This window comes from Mobula birostris, chromosome 6 (assembly GCF_030028105.1).
Source record: "Mobula birostris isolate sMobBir1 chromosome 6, sMobBir1.hap1, whole genome shotgun sequence".
Taxonomy (NCBI): domain Eukaryota; kingdom Metazoa; phylum Chordata; class Chondrichthyes; order Myliobatiformes; family Myliobatidae; genus Mobula; species Mobula birostris.
Genome location: NC_092375.1, coordinates 88840781 through 88857873, shown reverse-complemented (window position 1 = coordinate 88857873; position 17093 = coordinate 88840781). Strand labels below are relative to the sequence as shown.

At 46.4% G+C, this 17093-nt stretch overlaps 1 protein-coding gene across 1 annotated transcript in view; it reads left to right on the top strand.

Moving 5' to 3' along the window:
* The window catches only part of enox1 (ecto-NOX disulfide-thiol exchanger 1), a 420328-nt gene that overhangs the window by 392446 nt on the left and 10789 nt on the right, over positions 1–17093 (top strand). The window contains exon 12 of the mRNA XM_072260823.1: positions 8589–8679. Coding sequence (XP_072116924.1) covers positions 8589–8679 — 91 coding nt within the window. The remainder of the gene's footprint in view (positions 1–8588; positions 8680–17093) is intronic.

Genomic DNA, 17093 nt, shown 5'->3' with positions numbered 1-17093 from the left:
GCTTCCCATTTGAAATGTCAGATACCAGAGGCTGTAGCTTTGAGGTGAGGAGGGGGAAGTTTAAAGCAGATTTATGGGAAAAGTTTTTTTTTCTACAGGTGTTTGAAATACACTGCCAGAGGAAGTGGTGTAAGCAGATACGAAAGAGATAGTTAGATAGGCTCATGAGAAGAGGAAAATGGACCACATGCAGGCATATAGGTTTTGTTTAGGTTGCCGTCAAGTTTAGCACAGACATCTGCCGAAGGTCCTTTGCCTGTGCTCTACTGCTGTTTGTTCTGAGTCCAGATTTTTATTCAGTTACCTGAGTTCAAATTCCCCAGCTGCTGCAGTGAGATTCAGAGAACTCGAGTCTGGGGAGATTGAGGTTTCCCATCCTTCAGTCCTGCTGAAGGGTCTCGGCCCAAAACGTCAACTGTACTCTTTTCCATAGATACTGCCTGGCCTGCTGAGTTCCTCCAGTATTTTGTGTGCGTTGCTTTGGATTTCCAGCATCTGCAGATTTCCTCTGATTTAAGATTGAGGTGTTCGTGTACATGAGAATAAAAAGTAAGCCGATGGATGCAGTCAATGGCACACTGATCTTTATTGTCTAGAAGCTGCAGCTGAGATATAGGGCAGTGTTGTATACTTGTACAGGGTGTTGTTGAGACTGCAACTGGTGCTGGGCACAGTTCTTATACCCTTATTTAAGAAAGGATAAATGAACTTTGGAAGCAATGAAGAGATTCACCTGGTGAATTCCTGGCAAGAGACAGTTGTCCTATCACAAATGACCAAACAGACTTGTATAGTTACGGCATTAGATAAATAAGGTTTTTCTAATTGGTTTACAAGATTCCCAGAAGGTCGTGAACCTCTGGAATTCTTTAGCAAAGAGGCTGAAGAAACAACAACCTTGTACTTTACGTCAAGGAATTGTTTGTGAGCTTCAGGAAGGGAAAGTCAAGGGAACGCAGGCCAGTCTTCATCGAGGGATTAGCAGTGGAAAGGGTGAGAAGTTTCAAGTTACTGGGTATCAACATCTCTGAAGATCTATCCCGGGCCCAACATATTGATGTAATTACAAAGATGGCATGACGATGGCTGTATTTCATTAGAAGTTTGGAGAGACTTGATATGTCACCAAAGACTCCCACAAATTTCTACAGATGTACCGTGAAGAGTATTCTAACTCACTGCTTCCCAAAATCTTTTGTGTTACTGCCCCCTTGGTATCCAGAACACATTCCCCAACATCCATCTCCCCTCTTTCCAGCCATTACATAACTATAAAGAAATATGATTTCCGATGCACAGTGAAAGAAAATAGGAACTGCAAATTCAAGACCGTGACAAGTAATTGCAGAAATTATTGAAATCTATTTATAGCTACAAATAAAATTATTTCTTAATTTAATTACATAAAAACAATTTTCATCCACAATTTTAGAGCATACATTAGTAGCCCAACTATTCACTACTTCATTGCTTTTTCACCTCTCAATGAGATGGGTGGGCTTGGTGCAGTGAGATCAGCTTCTCAACATCAGACTGAATGTCACTCAGGAGTCTCAGATCCCCACGTTCAGTAATTTGCAGTCTGTTTTGTTGTTTTAAAAGATGTTGGGCAATTGCACTGAAACCGTGCTCCACACAACATGATGTTGGAAAGGCAATACGCAACTTTGTCCTTTTTCCACAGTTCCGGAGATTTCAGAGATTTCTTGCTGCAACAAAAAGTCTCGATAAGATTTTATGAACCTCAGCTTCAGTTCAAAGCTTTTGTAGCGAGATCAGTTCTTCCTCCATCCTTCCCGTTAATTCCTCATTACAAGGGTGTCAGGGTTGCACAGGCAGACTCCTCCCAGTCTCCACCCAGCTAACAGGAGTAACCTGCCATCATTTCCAACTTAATCACCTGCAGCCTGTTTAAACCCAGCACTCATCCACATCCTTGTTCACTCATGCAAACCAGCCAGCCTCAACCAGTTGTTCCTAGCCTTCCATTGTTTTGTTGCCTTGTCGGGTTAAATACCTTTTCTCTTTTGTTCTGTGGCTCCTCGTGCTTCTAATTTAGCAGTTTATTAAAGTTATCACTGGCTACTGAATTATCTCCGCTGCTCTGAGTTTGGGCCAAGCCTTTCTACATTTCCCGACAGGATGAGAGAACCAATGGTTAACACAGCAGCATATGCTTCCCTAATCTAAGTCGTCCATCGATTTGAGTACACGATGCAGAAGCAGCAAGAAACCATCTGCTTGCCACTCTCTTCCAACTCTCTGTCTGGATACAGCAACCTCGCGACGGTCAACCTCCTCCCTCTGATCCCGGATCCCAGTGCTCATACGCATCCCAATGCCACAACTCTCTGACGCAGTGCGCTGATCTCCGGCCATCTCTGTACGTTACAGGCCGAGACAAGCTTACCTTCATCATCTTGCTGTTGACTGGGCGAGCTCTGACCTGGCCCGCCCTTAACTGGGACAATAAAACCACAACTTGCAATAACTATGCGGAATTCACCGCTAAGATGCGCCAGGTTTCCGAGCATCCGGGGCAGCGGATCGTATATTTCACAGGCGTCAAGGCTCACGCTCGGTGCTGGATTACACCGCGGAATTTAGGACTGTCGCGGTGGAGTGCAGCTGGAATGCAGATGCACTGCTGGCCCAATACCCTCACAGCCTCTCAGAGCACTTGAGAGACAAGTTGTCTGCCCAAGAGATCCCCACGGACCTCAAAATCTTCATCACTCTGGCCATCCAAATTGACAAGTGTCTGGTAGAACAACCCACAAGCTCATCAGCCAGAAACCCAGTTCCATTTCAGGCTGCAGAACCCTCATTATCAACACCTCCAGAACCCCAGTTCCATTTCAGGCTCAAGGACCCTCATTATCAACACCTCCAGAGCCCATGCAGTTAGGGAGAGCTCCCTTAACCCCCGAAGAGTGTGAGCGACAGCGGAGGAACAACTTGTATGCCTACTGGGAAAATGGCACCACCAGCTAGAGACAAGGAGCCTTCCACCTGGCAAGCCGACCCCCAACCTCCCGTTCCAGCTCGATAGCCCGAGGCACTGTCCCCGCCCTCCCCTACACCCCGACAGCTCTACACACACGGGAGGCTCTGGTGGATTCCGGCACCGTAGCCAACTTTCTGGACCGGACTCTGTGCGTGCAGCTTGGACACGCTACTAAGCCTCTGTCTTATCCGTTGTGTATCACAGCCACTGATGGACATCCCTGGGGTCTGTGATGGTCAGAGCATGCACACAACCTGTGCAGATGAGCATCAAAGTGCTCCTGATCGACCCACCCAACACTCCTCTCGTCTTGGGTTCCCCCTGGCTCTCCCCAGTTCAGCTGGCCATCCGGTTCACTGCCGGGGTGGGGACCCACCTGCCTGCAACCTCAGCTGACTTCACCCCGTAAATCCATGGAGACGGAGGAAACTCTCGACCTCACCAAATCCCATAGGAATACCGTGACTTGACCATTGCCTTCAGTAAAAGGGAAGCCAGTGTCACAGACAACACACAACACAATCAACCCCCACCTGGCCACCACTCCTCGAGGTCGTGTTCTCCATCTCCAGTCCTGAGACCCAAGCCATGAACGACTAGATCGCCGAAATGCTACAGCACCTCTTTACTTGACCATCACAGGCCCTCGCTGGTGTAGGATTCTTCTTTGTCAGAAAGAACAATAGGAGTCTTCACCCCTGCATTCACTAATGTGGAACCAACAAAATCACCATTAAGAACTGTTAGTCTCTCCCCTTTGGACAGTCCATATTCATTAAACTGGATCTACAGAGTGATCCTCATCTGCCAGGGAGATGAGTGGAAGACGATGTTCATAACACCCACTGGCCACTATAATACTTGGTGATGCCTTTCAGAGTTTCCGCCAGTTCAGCCGTTTTCCAAGCCTTCATCGATGAGAACCTCTGAGACATGTTACACAGGTCTGTGTTTGTCTACCTCAACAACATCCTCATCTTCTCCAAGGACCCCCAAGACCAAACTGTCATGACCATTCAGTCCTTCAGTGTCTCGTCACAACCCAACTCTACTGCAAGTTAGAGAATTGCCGGTTCCACACCCCAGTCATTTCCTTCCACCCCAAGGCATAACCATGGGCCCATAGATTGTGCACACCATTATTGAATGGCCCCGACCGCGCTCCTCAAACAGCTACAGAACTTCTTGGGGTTCTCCAGCTTCTCCCACTGTTTCATCTGAAACTACAGCCAAGTCACCTCTCCTCCCACCTCCCTCACCATGTCACCCACCTCGTGTATAACCTGGCCTGTTGCCATGGACCAAACTTTCAAGGAGCTCCACCACTCTCCCATTCATCCAAACTCCTCTGGACCTTTTGTGGTGGGCATGGGCACATCTGACATGGATTCCAGGGCTATCCTCTCCCACCGAGGACCAAGTGGGAAGACACACCCCTGTGTCTTCTCTACACAGTTTAAGTTTAACTCTACGTAGCGCCATTATGGAGTAGGAGACAGAGAGCGACTCATCATTAAATGGGCCTTGGAGGAATGGGGACATCGGCTGATGGGAATCATCAAGCCCTTCCTGATCTGGACTGACCACCAGAACCTCATATCCAGAGAACAGACCCACCAACTCAACCCAGGTCAGGCTCACTGGGTCCTCTCCTAGGAGCAATTCCATTTCGCCATCTCCTACCGCCTCGGTTCCAAAGACACTAAGGCAAATGCCCTGTCGTGACCCAGCTGAAACAGGGATTGACCTTTGACCCATCCTCCCAGGTCCTCTCTCCGATCACCTGGTATTTCGAGAACCAGATCCACTAGGCCCTACAGCACGAGCCTGCTCCAAATGACACGCCTGCTGACCATTTGTATGTGCCAGCATCCATGTATTCTGAGGCACTGAGTGGGCCCTCTTCTCACCCCTCTCTGGCCATCCAGGCCCAAGATGGACTCTGGACTTCCTGCGATGCCGGTTCTGGTGCCTCACCATAATCACAAGTTCGCATCAGTTTGTTGCTGCCTGCCCTCTAAGTGCCCAGTCCAAACACTCCACCCAGCAGCCCTCTTGGTTCCTTGCTGATCCCTTGACCCTGTAGAACCACATCACCATGGATTTCATCACAGGCTCACCACTTTTTGATCAGGCCATGGTGATCACGACAGTGTTGGACCAGTTCTCCAAGGCAGCCCACGTCATTGCTCTCCCCAAACTTCCATCCGCCGCTGAGACAGTGGACTTGGTTCTCCAACATGTAGTTTGCCTCCATGGCCACTCAGAAAGAGACAATCTGCATGTGGAGAAGTTTCTGAGATGCTTCACCACCTCTAAACATTCCACATGGAAGAAGTATCTGCTCTGGATTGAACTGTCCCACAAACTACACACATCCTTTACCACAGGTATGTCATCTTTTGAAGTGTTTCATTGCTACCAACCCCTGTGGTTCCCCACAGAGAAGCCAGCAGTGGCGGTCTCATCTGCCAGGGCCATGGTTTGCTGCAGGGATGCTCAGAAGAGAGCACGAGGGCCATTCGAGCTGCCAGCCGAGCCTACTGCCTCCAGGCTAACCACTGTCGGCACCCAGCTAGACTACTCCAGCCTGGGGACCATGTCTGGCTATTCACCCAAGTTCTGTCCCAGCTCACTGACTCCTGCAAGCTCTCGCCTCAGTTCATTGTTCCCTTCAAGAGAATAACCATGGCATCAATCCAGTCACTGTTTCAAACTGCCACCATCTCTCAGGATCACACCTTCCTTCCACATGTCCTGCCTCAAGCCATTGTCCATGGACCACTCAACTCACCTGTGGAACCAAGCATGGTGGAAGGTGGTCCAGTGTACACCGTTTGCCGGTTGATGAATCCATGTTGTCGTGGACGTTGTGCGCAGAAACTGATTGACTGGAAAGAGCATGACCCGGACGAGAGATCTTTGGTGCCATCCAGTTACATCTTGGATCCATCGCTCATCAGAGTTTCCACTGTTACCTTCTAGATCGTCCTGGTTTGTTGGGTTGGCCATAGGGGAAGGGTTTCCCGTCAGGCCTTCAAATGAAGCCTCCTCCCTGTATCCATCCAGCACCCAGCTAACAGGAGTCACCTGCCACTCGTTTCCAACTCCTCACCTGCAGCCTATTTAAACCCTGCTGTCATCCACAGCCCTTGTTCACTCACATAAACCAGCCAGCCTCAACCAGTTGCTCCCAGCCTTCAGTTACCTTGTTGCCTTATCATGTTAAGTATCTGTTCCCTCTTGTTTTGTGGCCCCTTCTGGCTTGTTATTTTGCAGTTTATTGCTAAATTGTCTCCACTGCTCTGTGTTTGGGTCAAGCTTCCTCAAAATGACATTTCTTGACAAAGTGTTCAGAATTGATTTATTACCCGATTTGGAACTTTGATCGAGAGAAGGTTCTGAAATCTCTGACATGTTTTTATGCATTCAGCCAGATGGGCACAGTATACTTGAAGATCATCATCTGGTATTCTTTCTTTCTTTTCCAACTCAGAGAGGCTGGGAAATTGGAAAAGGTTACGATAGCCAATGTTGCACTTACATGGGGTTAACTTGAAGGAAATGTGGAGATGACTGATTGGACTTTTGATAAGATTCATGTCATTTTTATGCAATTGAAGACTGATTTCAGTAAACTTTGTGAATAATTCTGACAAATAAGCAACATAATGGCTAATATTCTTGAGTTGATTACTGCTTGAAGCATTTGAGGGTTCAAAGAATTTTATCACAGTTTGAAAAAGTGTATAAAAACATCTCAGGCATTTTCCTTTTGAGAGCCATCTGACTTCTGTGTGCAACAGGAGGCATTCAAACTGTTCATCGTTCTCAGCACAAGGTTCTGAAAATAGTCAAGAACTGAGAGCATGGGACCTGATTTTTTTTTACCACTGTATATTTAATGGCTTATGCAGCCAATCACACTTTGGTTTTCTTCAATAAAATGTTGTCTGTGAATTACATGGTTAATGGTAAATATATTAGGTACAGCTTTTTATAAAGAAATAATAACCCCACGGTGGTGCTCTGTCATCGATGGTGGCCCGTCTGTTTCACAAGCAAGAATGTTGGTGAAATTAATGTCCTTCTCTTTGAAAAATTGCTCAGCAACCCAAAATATTGACTCCTTCTTCATGTCTGTTTCTAGCCCCTTTGCAAATAACAACTCTTGGACCATGCTTTCATTTTTTATAAAGTGAACATAACCAAGAAGCAAAGATTTGTTGCCTGGCAATATTGACTCATCCAACTGCAGGACAAATTCTGTTGTCCTAAGTACGTTGCACAATGTGTCTTCCACATTATCAGACATTTCATCTTTTCGTCTTTGAACAGACTTGTTGCTGAGCCGAGTCGCCTTAATTATTTGGTCTGGTGACTTATGCAAAACCATACTCGGAGCCTCCCTTGCTGGGGGCAGAATCAGAAGGGGCCACTGCACAGGTTGCAAACTCAACCAGCTCCATCATGGCACTAGCCTCCCCACCACTGAGGGCATCTTCATAAGGCGATGCCTCAGAAACGTGGCATCGATCGTTAATGGCCTCCACATGCCATTTTCTCATTGCTACCTTGAAGGAGGAGGTACAGGAGCCCGAAGACTCACATTCAATGATTCAGGAACAACTTCATTAAGTTACTGAATGGACCGTGGACCCATGTACACTACCTCATTTTTTTTTGCTCTCTTTATGCACTGCTTATTTAATTATATATATCTTATTGTCATTTGTATTTTTTATTATGTATTGTGATGTACTGCTGCTGCAAGACAACAAATTTCATGACATATGCCAGTGATATTAAACCTGATTCTGTGATCATTGCTGGTACTTAAAGAGGAATCGGGGAACTGAGGGATATGAGGAACTGATGCAGGAGAGGAGTTGAGGCCAGCGTAGATGTGCCACAATGATACTGAATGGCAGGGCAGGCTTAAGGGGCTTCTCCTATTTCTTGTGTTCTTGTGTGATTTGCTTTCAAGTCTGAACTAATGGTCCAGACCTTTGGCTGTAGTGCGGTAATGAAATGAGTACACTGTCACACACCCTAACAGCAAAAACGTAAAAAAGGAACACGATTTTTTCAAGTCCATTATGATTTATTTAATGTTTTAACCTTCAACAGTTTCCCTTGAGGGAATGAGTGTAATTATTAAAGAATTTTATAGGCATCCGTTAGTCTCGTGAGACCATGAATTTGCACCTTGGAAGGTTTTCCAGGGCGCAGGCCTGGGCAAGGTTGTATGGAAGACCAGCAGTTGCCCATGCTGCAAGAATCCCCTCTCCACGCCACCGATGTTGTCCAAGGAAAGGGCACTAGGACCCATACAGCTTGGCACCGGTGTCGTCACAGAGCAATGTGTGGTTAAGTACCTTGCTCAAGGACACAACACACTGCCTCGGCCAAGGCTCGAACTAGCGACCTTCAGATCACTAGATGAATGCCTTAACCACTTGGCCACACGCCAACATTAGTAGAGAATAATTGCTTGTAATCACATAGATAATAAAATGTGTCTTTGGCTTGTCAGAGGCTCCTATTACTCCCATGATTCTGCTTTGTGTTTCCTGTGCAGAAGTCGAATGCATTCACCCAGAGCCGGAGGACCAGCGAGGGAGATGCTGCCACTCAATCCCTCAAGTCAGAGAAAGAAGCTTTATTAGTGGGTACTGTATCCTGGCTTTTACTGCCAATTGCTTTCTCAAATTGGTCTTGAGTTCGTGTTCCATTCCTCAGTGCAAAGCCTTCTGCAAACCTTTACCTTTGTCCCAGAAGCTGTGAATGGAATTTCAGAACAAAAGCCCTCAAGATTTAATAAAATTGTGATTGATTGGTGGGCGCCCTGCCAGCTAGGTGCGTTGGGTGCATGGCCGCTCTCTGTTCAGTTAGTGTCCGTCAGGGGTTGGATGGGAAATGAAACTGAGTGTACATGTGAGAAACAGGGAGACTTGAGGAGCGTGGGACTGCAAACAGTTCACACCCAAGGCCACACAGATTGTCTCCATTGAGAGGAGACACGGGAGACTGTCTTTTGTTAATGAATACATTCAAAATTGTGGAGAAACTCAGCAGGTCTGGCAGCATATATGGAGGAGACATTTCTGGCCAAGGCTCTTCTTCAGGACTGGACCTGCTGAGTTCCTATAGCATTTTATGTGTGTTGCTTAAGATTTCCAGCATCTGTGGAATCTCGTGTCTACATTTTTTCAGTGTACTTTCCACTTAGTGCAGTGCTAAAACTTTATGTGGCTTTTAGACGAGCTGTTTCTCAAGAGCTAATAATTTGCAGTTTGATATAAAAAAGTTGTGGTATCAATGGCTTTGACCCTTCCCAGTAACTGACCAGAACCATTATGCTTCATAAATTTTCAGCTCTGACCAACAAATACAAGTATTTAAGGTGAGAGGGAGAAAGTTTAAAAGGGGCAAGCTTTTTTTTGCACAGAAGGTGATAGGTCGTGGAATGGGCTGCCAGATGTGGTGATGGAAGCAAATGCAATATTGGTGTTTTGGAGGTGATTAGATAGACACATGAATATGCAGGGAGTGAAGGGGTATGGTTCACATACAGGCAGGAGGCAGAAGGGATTTAGGTTAATTTGGCACAGGAAGGCTATGGGCTGATGGGTCTATTCATGCACTGGACTGTTCTATGAAAGATGGCGCCAGTGACCAATGGCGATGCTTTGCAGATAGCTTACAAAACTACCAGATACTTCTTCCGAACTGCAGTCACTACAACCTGCAGCCTGCAGTTTCCCCTTTTAAGAATGTATTTTTGAACCGACTGAATGATCTGACGCTTTTGCGACTTCCTGGGTGATTCAGAGAACTAAACTTTCGATAGTGCAGGTATAGCCAGGGCGGGCAACGCTGGGAGAGGATGCTGAGTCAAGGCCTGATAAGACCATAAGATATAGGAGCAGAATTAGGCCATTTGGCCCATCGCATCTGCTCCATCATTTCATCATGGCTGATCCAATTTTCCTCTCCTGCCTTCTCCCTATATCCGATCATACCTTGACCAATTAAAAATCTATCAACCTCTGCCTGAAATATATATAAAGACTTATATAATATTCATAAATACTAAAGACATATACATATATACAGACAGCTGCCTGTGCCAAAGAATTCCACAGATTCACCATCCTCTGGCTGAAGAAATTCCTCTCATCTCTGTTCTAAAGTGACACCCATCTATCCTGAAGCTGTGTCCTCTGGTCTTAGACTCTCCCACCAGAGGAAACATCCTCTCCACATCCACTGTATCAAGGCCTTTCACCATTCAATAGGTTTCGATGAAGTCACCCCTCATTCTTCTGAATTCTGGTGAATACAGGCCCAGAGCGATCAAACGGTGTTTATATGACTAGCCTTTCAAACCTGAAATCATTTTTGTGAACCTCCTTTGAACCATCTCCAATGTCAGCACATCCTCTCTAAGATAAAGGGACCAAATCTGCTCACAATAGTCTAAGTGAGGTCTCACCAGTGCTTTATGAAGCTTCAACTTCATAAAGCACTTCATGAAGCTTCAGCGTCCTTGCTTTTATATTCCAGCCCTCTTGAAGTTAATACGGACATTGCATTTGCCTTCCTCACCACAGATTCAACCTGCAAATTAACCTTTAGGGAATCCTGCACAAGGACTCCTAAGTCCCTTTGCATCTCAGTTTGTTGTATATTTTCTCCATTTAGAAAATAGTCAACCCTTTCATTTCTTCTACAGAGAGCATGACCATACACTTCCCGACACTGTATTCCATCTGCCACTTCTTTGCCCATTCTCCTAATCTGTTTGAGTCCTTCTGCAGCCTCTCTACTTCCTCAAAACTACCTGTCCCTCCACCTATCTTCATATCGTCTGCAAACTTTGCAATCAATCCAAATTATTGACATATAATGTAAAAAGAATCGGTCCCAACACAGACCCCTGTTGAACCCGATTAGTCACTGGCAGTCAACCAGAAAAGGTTCCCTTTATTCTCACTCTTGCCTGCTGCCCGCCACTACTTTATCCATACTAGAAACTTTCCTGTAATACCATGGGCTCATAGCTTGTTAAGCAGCCTCATGTGTGGCACCTTGTTAAAGACCTCCTGAAAATCCAAGTACACAACATCAACCGATTCTCCTTTGTCCAACCTGCTTGTTATTTCTTCAAAGAATTTTCTCTTGAGGAAACTATGCTGACTATGGCCTATTTTATCATGTGCCTCCAAGGTGCCAGAGACCTCAACCTTAACAATCAACTCCAACATCTTCCCAACCACTGAGGTCTGATTAACTGGGCTATAGTTTCCTTTCTTCTGCCTCTTTCCCTTCTTGAAGAGTGGAGTAACATTTGCAATTATCCAGTCTTCCAGAACCTTTCTGGAATCTAGTGATTCTTGAAAAATCATTACTAATGCCTCCACAATCTGTTCAGCCACCTCTTTCAGAACTCTAGGGTGTACACCATCTGGTCCAAGTGACTTATCTACCTTCAGACCTTTCAGCTTCACAAGAACATTCTCTTCAGTTATGGTAACTTCACACACTCCATGGTCCCTGACACCAGAAAGTCCTAGTATCTTCACAGTGAAGGCCGATGCAAAATACTTACTCACTTTATCCACCATTTCCTTGTCCCCCGTTACTACCTCTCCAGCATCGTTTTCCAGCAGTCTGATATCGACTCTCACATCCCTTTTACACTTTATGTATCTGAAGAAACTTTTGGTATTCTCTTTAATATTACTGGCTAGCTTACTTTCGTATTCCATCTTTACCTTCTTAATGGTTTTTTAGTTGCCTTCTGTTGGTTTTTAAAAGCTTCCTAATCCTCTTAACTTCCCACTAATTTTTGCTCAATTTTATCCCTCTCTTTGGTTTTTATGTTGGTTTTCACTCTCTTGTTAGCCATGGTTGTGTCATCTTTCCTTTAGAATACTTCTTCCTCTTTGGGATGTATAGTGAGGTCAGGTCAGAGCAGTGATGTAAATCCCAACCTGTCTGCGCATCCTCCAATGTCTGGGATTAATCTAACATCAAGTTGGAGAGCTTAGATAAAACCATGATTTTAGTCATGTTTAAAATTATCCTTTCTGCTTTGGCTGACTCCTCCACTGGAATATAAACGTGGATATCACCATCTGTTGCAATCTGAACATCAAGTTAAATAGTGTAGAGTCGTTGTGGGAACTGGACGCCCGATATAGAACCTACTGTTGGTCAAACTGCCCTTGTCACCTAATTTTTTTACCAATTAAACAAAAGGGTAGAAAGAAAATGAAACAAAGAAAATGCTGATTTATTTATCAATAATTGCTGATTTATTTGTCAATGATTGCTGGAGTTACCCTTTAATTTGGAGAAGAGTTGGTGGGAAAAGTGGAGTTATCAGGGGATGTTGGCTGCAGGCACTTGATCCCATCTTTGTCCACAGTCAGCAGCGAGTTCCATTGTACAGCAGGGCTGGACCTTAGTGTGATGGATTAATAAGCCAAGACAGGTTAGAGTTGATGTATTTCCACTAGTGAGACTATCAAATTAGGGGCTTTTTAACACAACTGTAATGGGACGCCCCCCAACCACACCAGCTTCCAGGATTTAGATGCTCAAACTCCCCGGAGTACAGGTTGCTGTCGCAGCCCCTTTAAGGGTTCAGGATGGCCCCGCTAATTGATAATCATGTTTTGGGTGCCAAGAATCGAGTATTTAAGGAACACCCAAACTGTGGTTTGGTGCTCAACCGTAAGCCTACTAGTGATATCACCTAGCGTTTCTTTTGTGCTCAGATCCAGTTTGATAACGTGTCTCAAACCTTGCTTCGGATACCCTGGGATTTGGGTCCAAATCATCCTCGTCAAGGACTCTCATCACAGTACAACTGAGCCAGTCCATGCCCGCAACTGTCTTGGATGGCAGCCCGCTAGGTTCCAGGCAGATCCGGCAACAGACCGTGGTTTTGCAGACGAGGACAGGGGACATTAGTTTCTACATTATTGGCTCTCCAGTCATACCCCTGATCCTCGGGCACCCCGGGCTGTCCCAGCAGAACCCATCTGTGGACTGGAGGGAGGGGAGAACAAAGGCTTGGTCCATCATTGTAAGAGGGTTTGTTAGTGGCGTGGTGTTCTGACACCCAGACTCTCCCGTGACCAACAACCAATAAGGGGGCAGCCTTCAGTGCAAGAGAACCCGAGACCTTCTGGAGACCTGGTCCATTCCTCAGGAGTGGACAAGCTGGTTCCAGCCAATGGGACTGTGCGATTTCCGACACAGTCTGGTTGCACAGTCCTGACTAGATAGAGGGAATCTATAGCTCAGGAGAGGACCAAGGAGATGCCCGAGCAGTCTGGGAAACTTGCCGCTAAGCTTATGGAATCTAGCCGCCAGGTCTCAAGGAAGGGAAAGACTTCTTTACACCGATCCTTGAAGCCTATTCCCAGGGAGGCCAGAACCCTCTATAATGCTTTGCTGCTGTTGCCTGAGATAGGGACTTGGGCTCTGATTTGGCGACTGTTTCTAACAGTAAACTTCGTGAGTGTATGGAGTGAACTCTGAGGTCTGTCAAATCACCCGTCACCCAAACCGGTTAGAATCCCTTCCGTCTACAAGTACTTGGAGGAGCTCTTTAGCAAGAGAAAGGCCTCAGCTCTTCCACTGCATGACCCTACAACAGTGCTATAGACCTGCTGCCTGGTACTTGTCCCCTGCGGAGTCAATTGTACACACTCTCAGGCCCAGAGAGAACAGCAGTGGAGGAGTATATAAAGGAAGCTCTTGCCATCGGTCTTCATTCAGCCCTGCACCTCACCAGCAGCACAGACTTCTTCTTCGTAACAAAGAAAGATGGAAGCCTTTGGCCGTGCATTGATTATAGGGGATTATAGGGAAAATATCTACCCCTTTCCACTCATGAATACGGCTTTCAAGATGCTCCAAGGGGTGAGGATATTCACAAAACTAGACCTACAGAGTGCATACAATTTGGTCCGTATCAGGGAAGGCAATGAGTGGAAGATGGCATTCAATACACCAACAGGGCCCCATTGAGTACCTGGTTATGCCCTTCGGTCTCGCAAATGCTCCAGCCATTTTCTAAGCCTTTGTAAACGACGTGCTCCGGGATGCTCTCCATAATTAAACCTTTGTCTGCTTGGATGATATCCTAATCTTCTCAAAGTCCAAGGAGGAACATTTCACTCAATTCATTGAGATTTTAAAGAGACTTCTATGTCAATTTGGAGAAGTCCAAACATGACGACTGTTTCATTTTTATGTTTCATCATCTCCAATGACAATCTCAAGATGGATCGTACCAAGACTCAGGTTATCAGAGACTAGCCACCACCATCCAGTATCAAACAAGTCCAGTGAATTCCTGGGGTTTGAAGACTCCTACCAGAAGTTCATCATGAACTTCAGCTCAGTGGCAGATCCACCGACAGCGCTGACTTAGAAATTCACAGGCCCTTTTGTCTGGATTATTGAAGTGGAGGCTGCTTTTGTAGAAATTAAATAGCAGTTCACAACAGCTCCCATCTTGGTTTCTCCTAACAGGGACCTTCCCTTCATCATGGAAGTGGACAGCTCAGACATCAGAGTGGGTGCCGTCTTGTCTCAATGACCACCTTCGGACAGTAAACTGCACTCATGTGCATTCTTCCCCAGGCGACTATCCCCAGCAGAGAGGAACTATGACATTGACAATCAGGAGCTTTTTGTGGTTAAGTTAGCTTTGGAGGAATGTTGTAACTGGCTGGAAGGGGCCAAGAATCCTTTTATCGTATGAAATGACCACAAGAACCTGGCTTATATTCAGGAGGCCAAGAGGCTGAATTGCAGGCAGGCCAGGTGAGCTTTGTTCTTTAACTGTTTTGAATTCATCCTGACCTATCAATTGAGGTTGAAGAACCAGAATCCAGATGCCTGTCCCATCAGTTTGATGAACAGAGGAACACTCTACCACCATCTTACTCCATGCAAGGGATGGTAGCACCAATTTGTTTGGGTATGAAGCACTTGTCCACAAGGACAAAGCACGAGGGGAGATTCCGAAGAAGAGTTATCCAGGTCTGCTGTTCATCCAAATTTCCATCTGGCCCTCGGTATTCCAATGGGACATTCTTCGAAAATGACTGCACACCCAGGGATTGCCAGGACCCTCAGGTTTATCAAGAGGAGGTATTGGTGGCCCAGAATGATGAAAGAAGTTCAGCAGTACGTTCAGGCATACGAGGTGTGCGTCTGGAACAGGAAGCCACATACCTGACCTCAGGGCTCCTCTACCCCCTACTGGTTCCGGAAACGGGTCTTCTGCCGTCCAAGGAGAAGTCAGTCATCATGGTAGCTGTCGATCAGTTTTTGAAAGCCTGCAAATTCACTGCCTTGGAGGAGCTACTGTCTGTGGTGTGGATGGCCAAAATTGTCCTGGTCCTGGTCCTCATTATCCACAGACTCCCAGTGGACATTGTCTCATATTGTGGTCCACAATGCACATCACATCTCTGGTTGGTGTTCTGTAAATTCATAGGGGCAACAGCAAGCCTTTCCTCTGGATTTCACTCACAGTCCAACAGTCAGACGGCAGACCAACCAAGATTTAGAACGTACCCTGAGATGCCTGGCCTCAGAAAGACCTGATGAGTGGTGTGACCATTTGACATGGACAGAGGTCACCCAACACACCTCACAGCATTCGGTTCCAGTGCCAGTTTGGTTATCCTCTGCTTCTCTTTCCGGGACAAGAGGCTGAGGTTGCGATCCCTGAAGCCAAACATCTCATCCAACCTGCAAGCAAGAGTGCATTAGGACAAGAGAGATCTTGCTGGACTCTACCCGGAAAGCAGAGACCAAGGCAAACCAAAAGAGAAGGCATGGACCCACATTACAGCCTTCTGTTCCCTCATGATTTGCCTCTCTAAGTGGAATCCAGAAAGTTAGCACCCCATTTCATTGGACCCTTCAAAGTCCTGAGGAAAGTAAACCCAGTAGCTCTCACCCGGAGAGAGAGCAACATCTTGCAGCGCGGGAGTCATTTGAAAATTGCAAGCCTCATCGGGTGTGAGTCCTTGCTTGAAATACTAAATGAGAGAGTGACATCTTGCATATGGGAGCCACTTGAAAACTGCAAGTCTCTTTAGGAGTAAGTTTTATTTGAACCAATAAGAAGGAGCGGTATAAGCAGAGCAGATGTTGTTGGAGTGGGCCAGTGGTAGAGTGGTCCAGCTTTAGCTCAACAGGCACAGGCAAAGGGTCTAAGTAAGTTTCTTGTAAGTTTTTTTTCTTACTTTGTCTATTAGTACATAAATATTAGGCTGAGAAAGGGACCAGAGATAGTGGTATGTCCTTTGTGTGAGGTATGGGAACTCCTGGAGTCCTCCAGTCTCCCTGATAACTACATCTGCATGAAGTGCTTCAAGCTGCAGCTCCTTAGAGACCATGTTAGGGAACTGGAGCTGCAGCTCAATGAGCATCAGGTCATACAGGAGAATGAGGAGGCGACAAGAGCTGCAGGGAGGTAGCTACCCCAAGTTGCAGAAAGCAGATACCTGGGTGACTGTCAGGAGAGAGAAAAGGAATAGGCAACCAGTACAGAGGAGTACCCCTGTGATTATACCCGTCAACAATAGGCATACTGCTCCGGATCCTCTCCCCGTGACTGTACCCGTCAATCACAGGCATACTGCTTTAGATCCTCTCCCCGTGACTGTACCCGTCAATCACAGCGTACTGCTTCAGATCCTCTCCCTGTGACCATACCCGTCAATCACAGGTGTACTGCTTCAGATCCTCTCCCCGTGACTGTACCCGTCAATCACAGGCATACTGCTTTAGATCCTCTCCCCGTGTCTGTACCCGTCAATCACAGGTGGACTGCCCCGGATCCTTTCCCCGTGACTGTACCCGTCAATCACAGGCATACTGCTCTGGATCCTCTCCCCGTGACTGTACCTGTCAATCACAGGTGTACTGCTCCGGATCCTTTCCCTGTGACTGTACCCGTTAATCACAGGCGTACTGCTCCGGATCCTCTCCCTGTGATTGTACCCGTCAATCACAGGCATACTGCTTCAGATCCTCTCCCTGT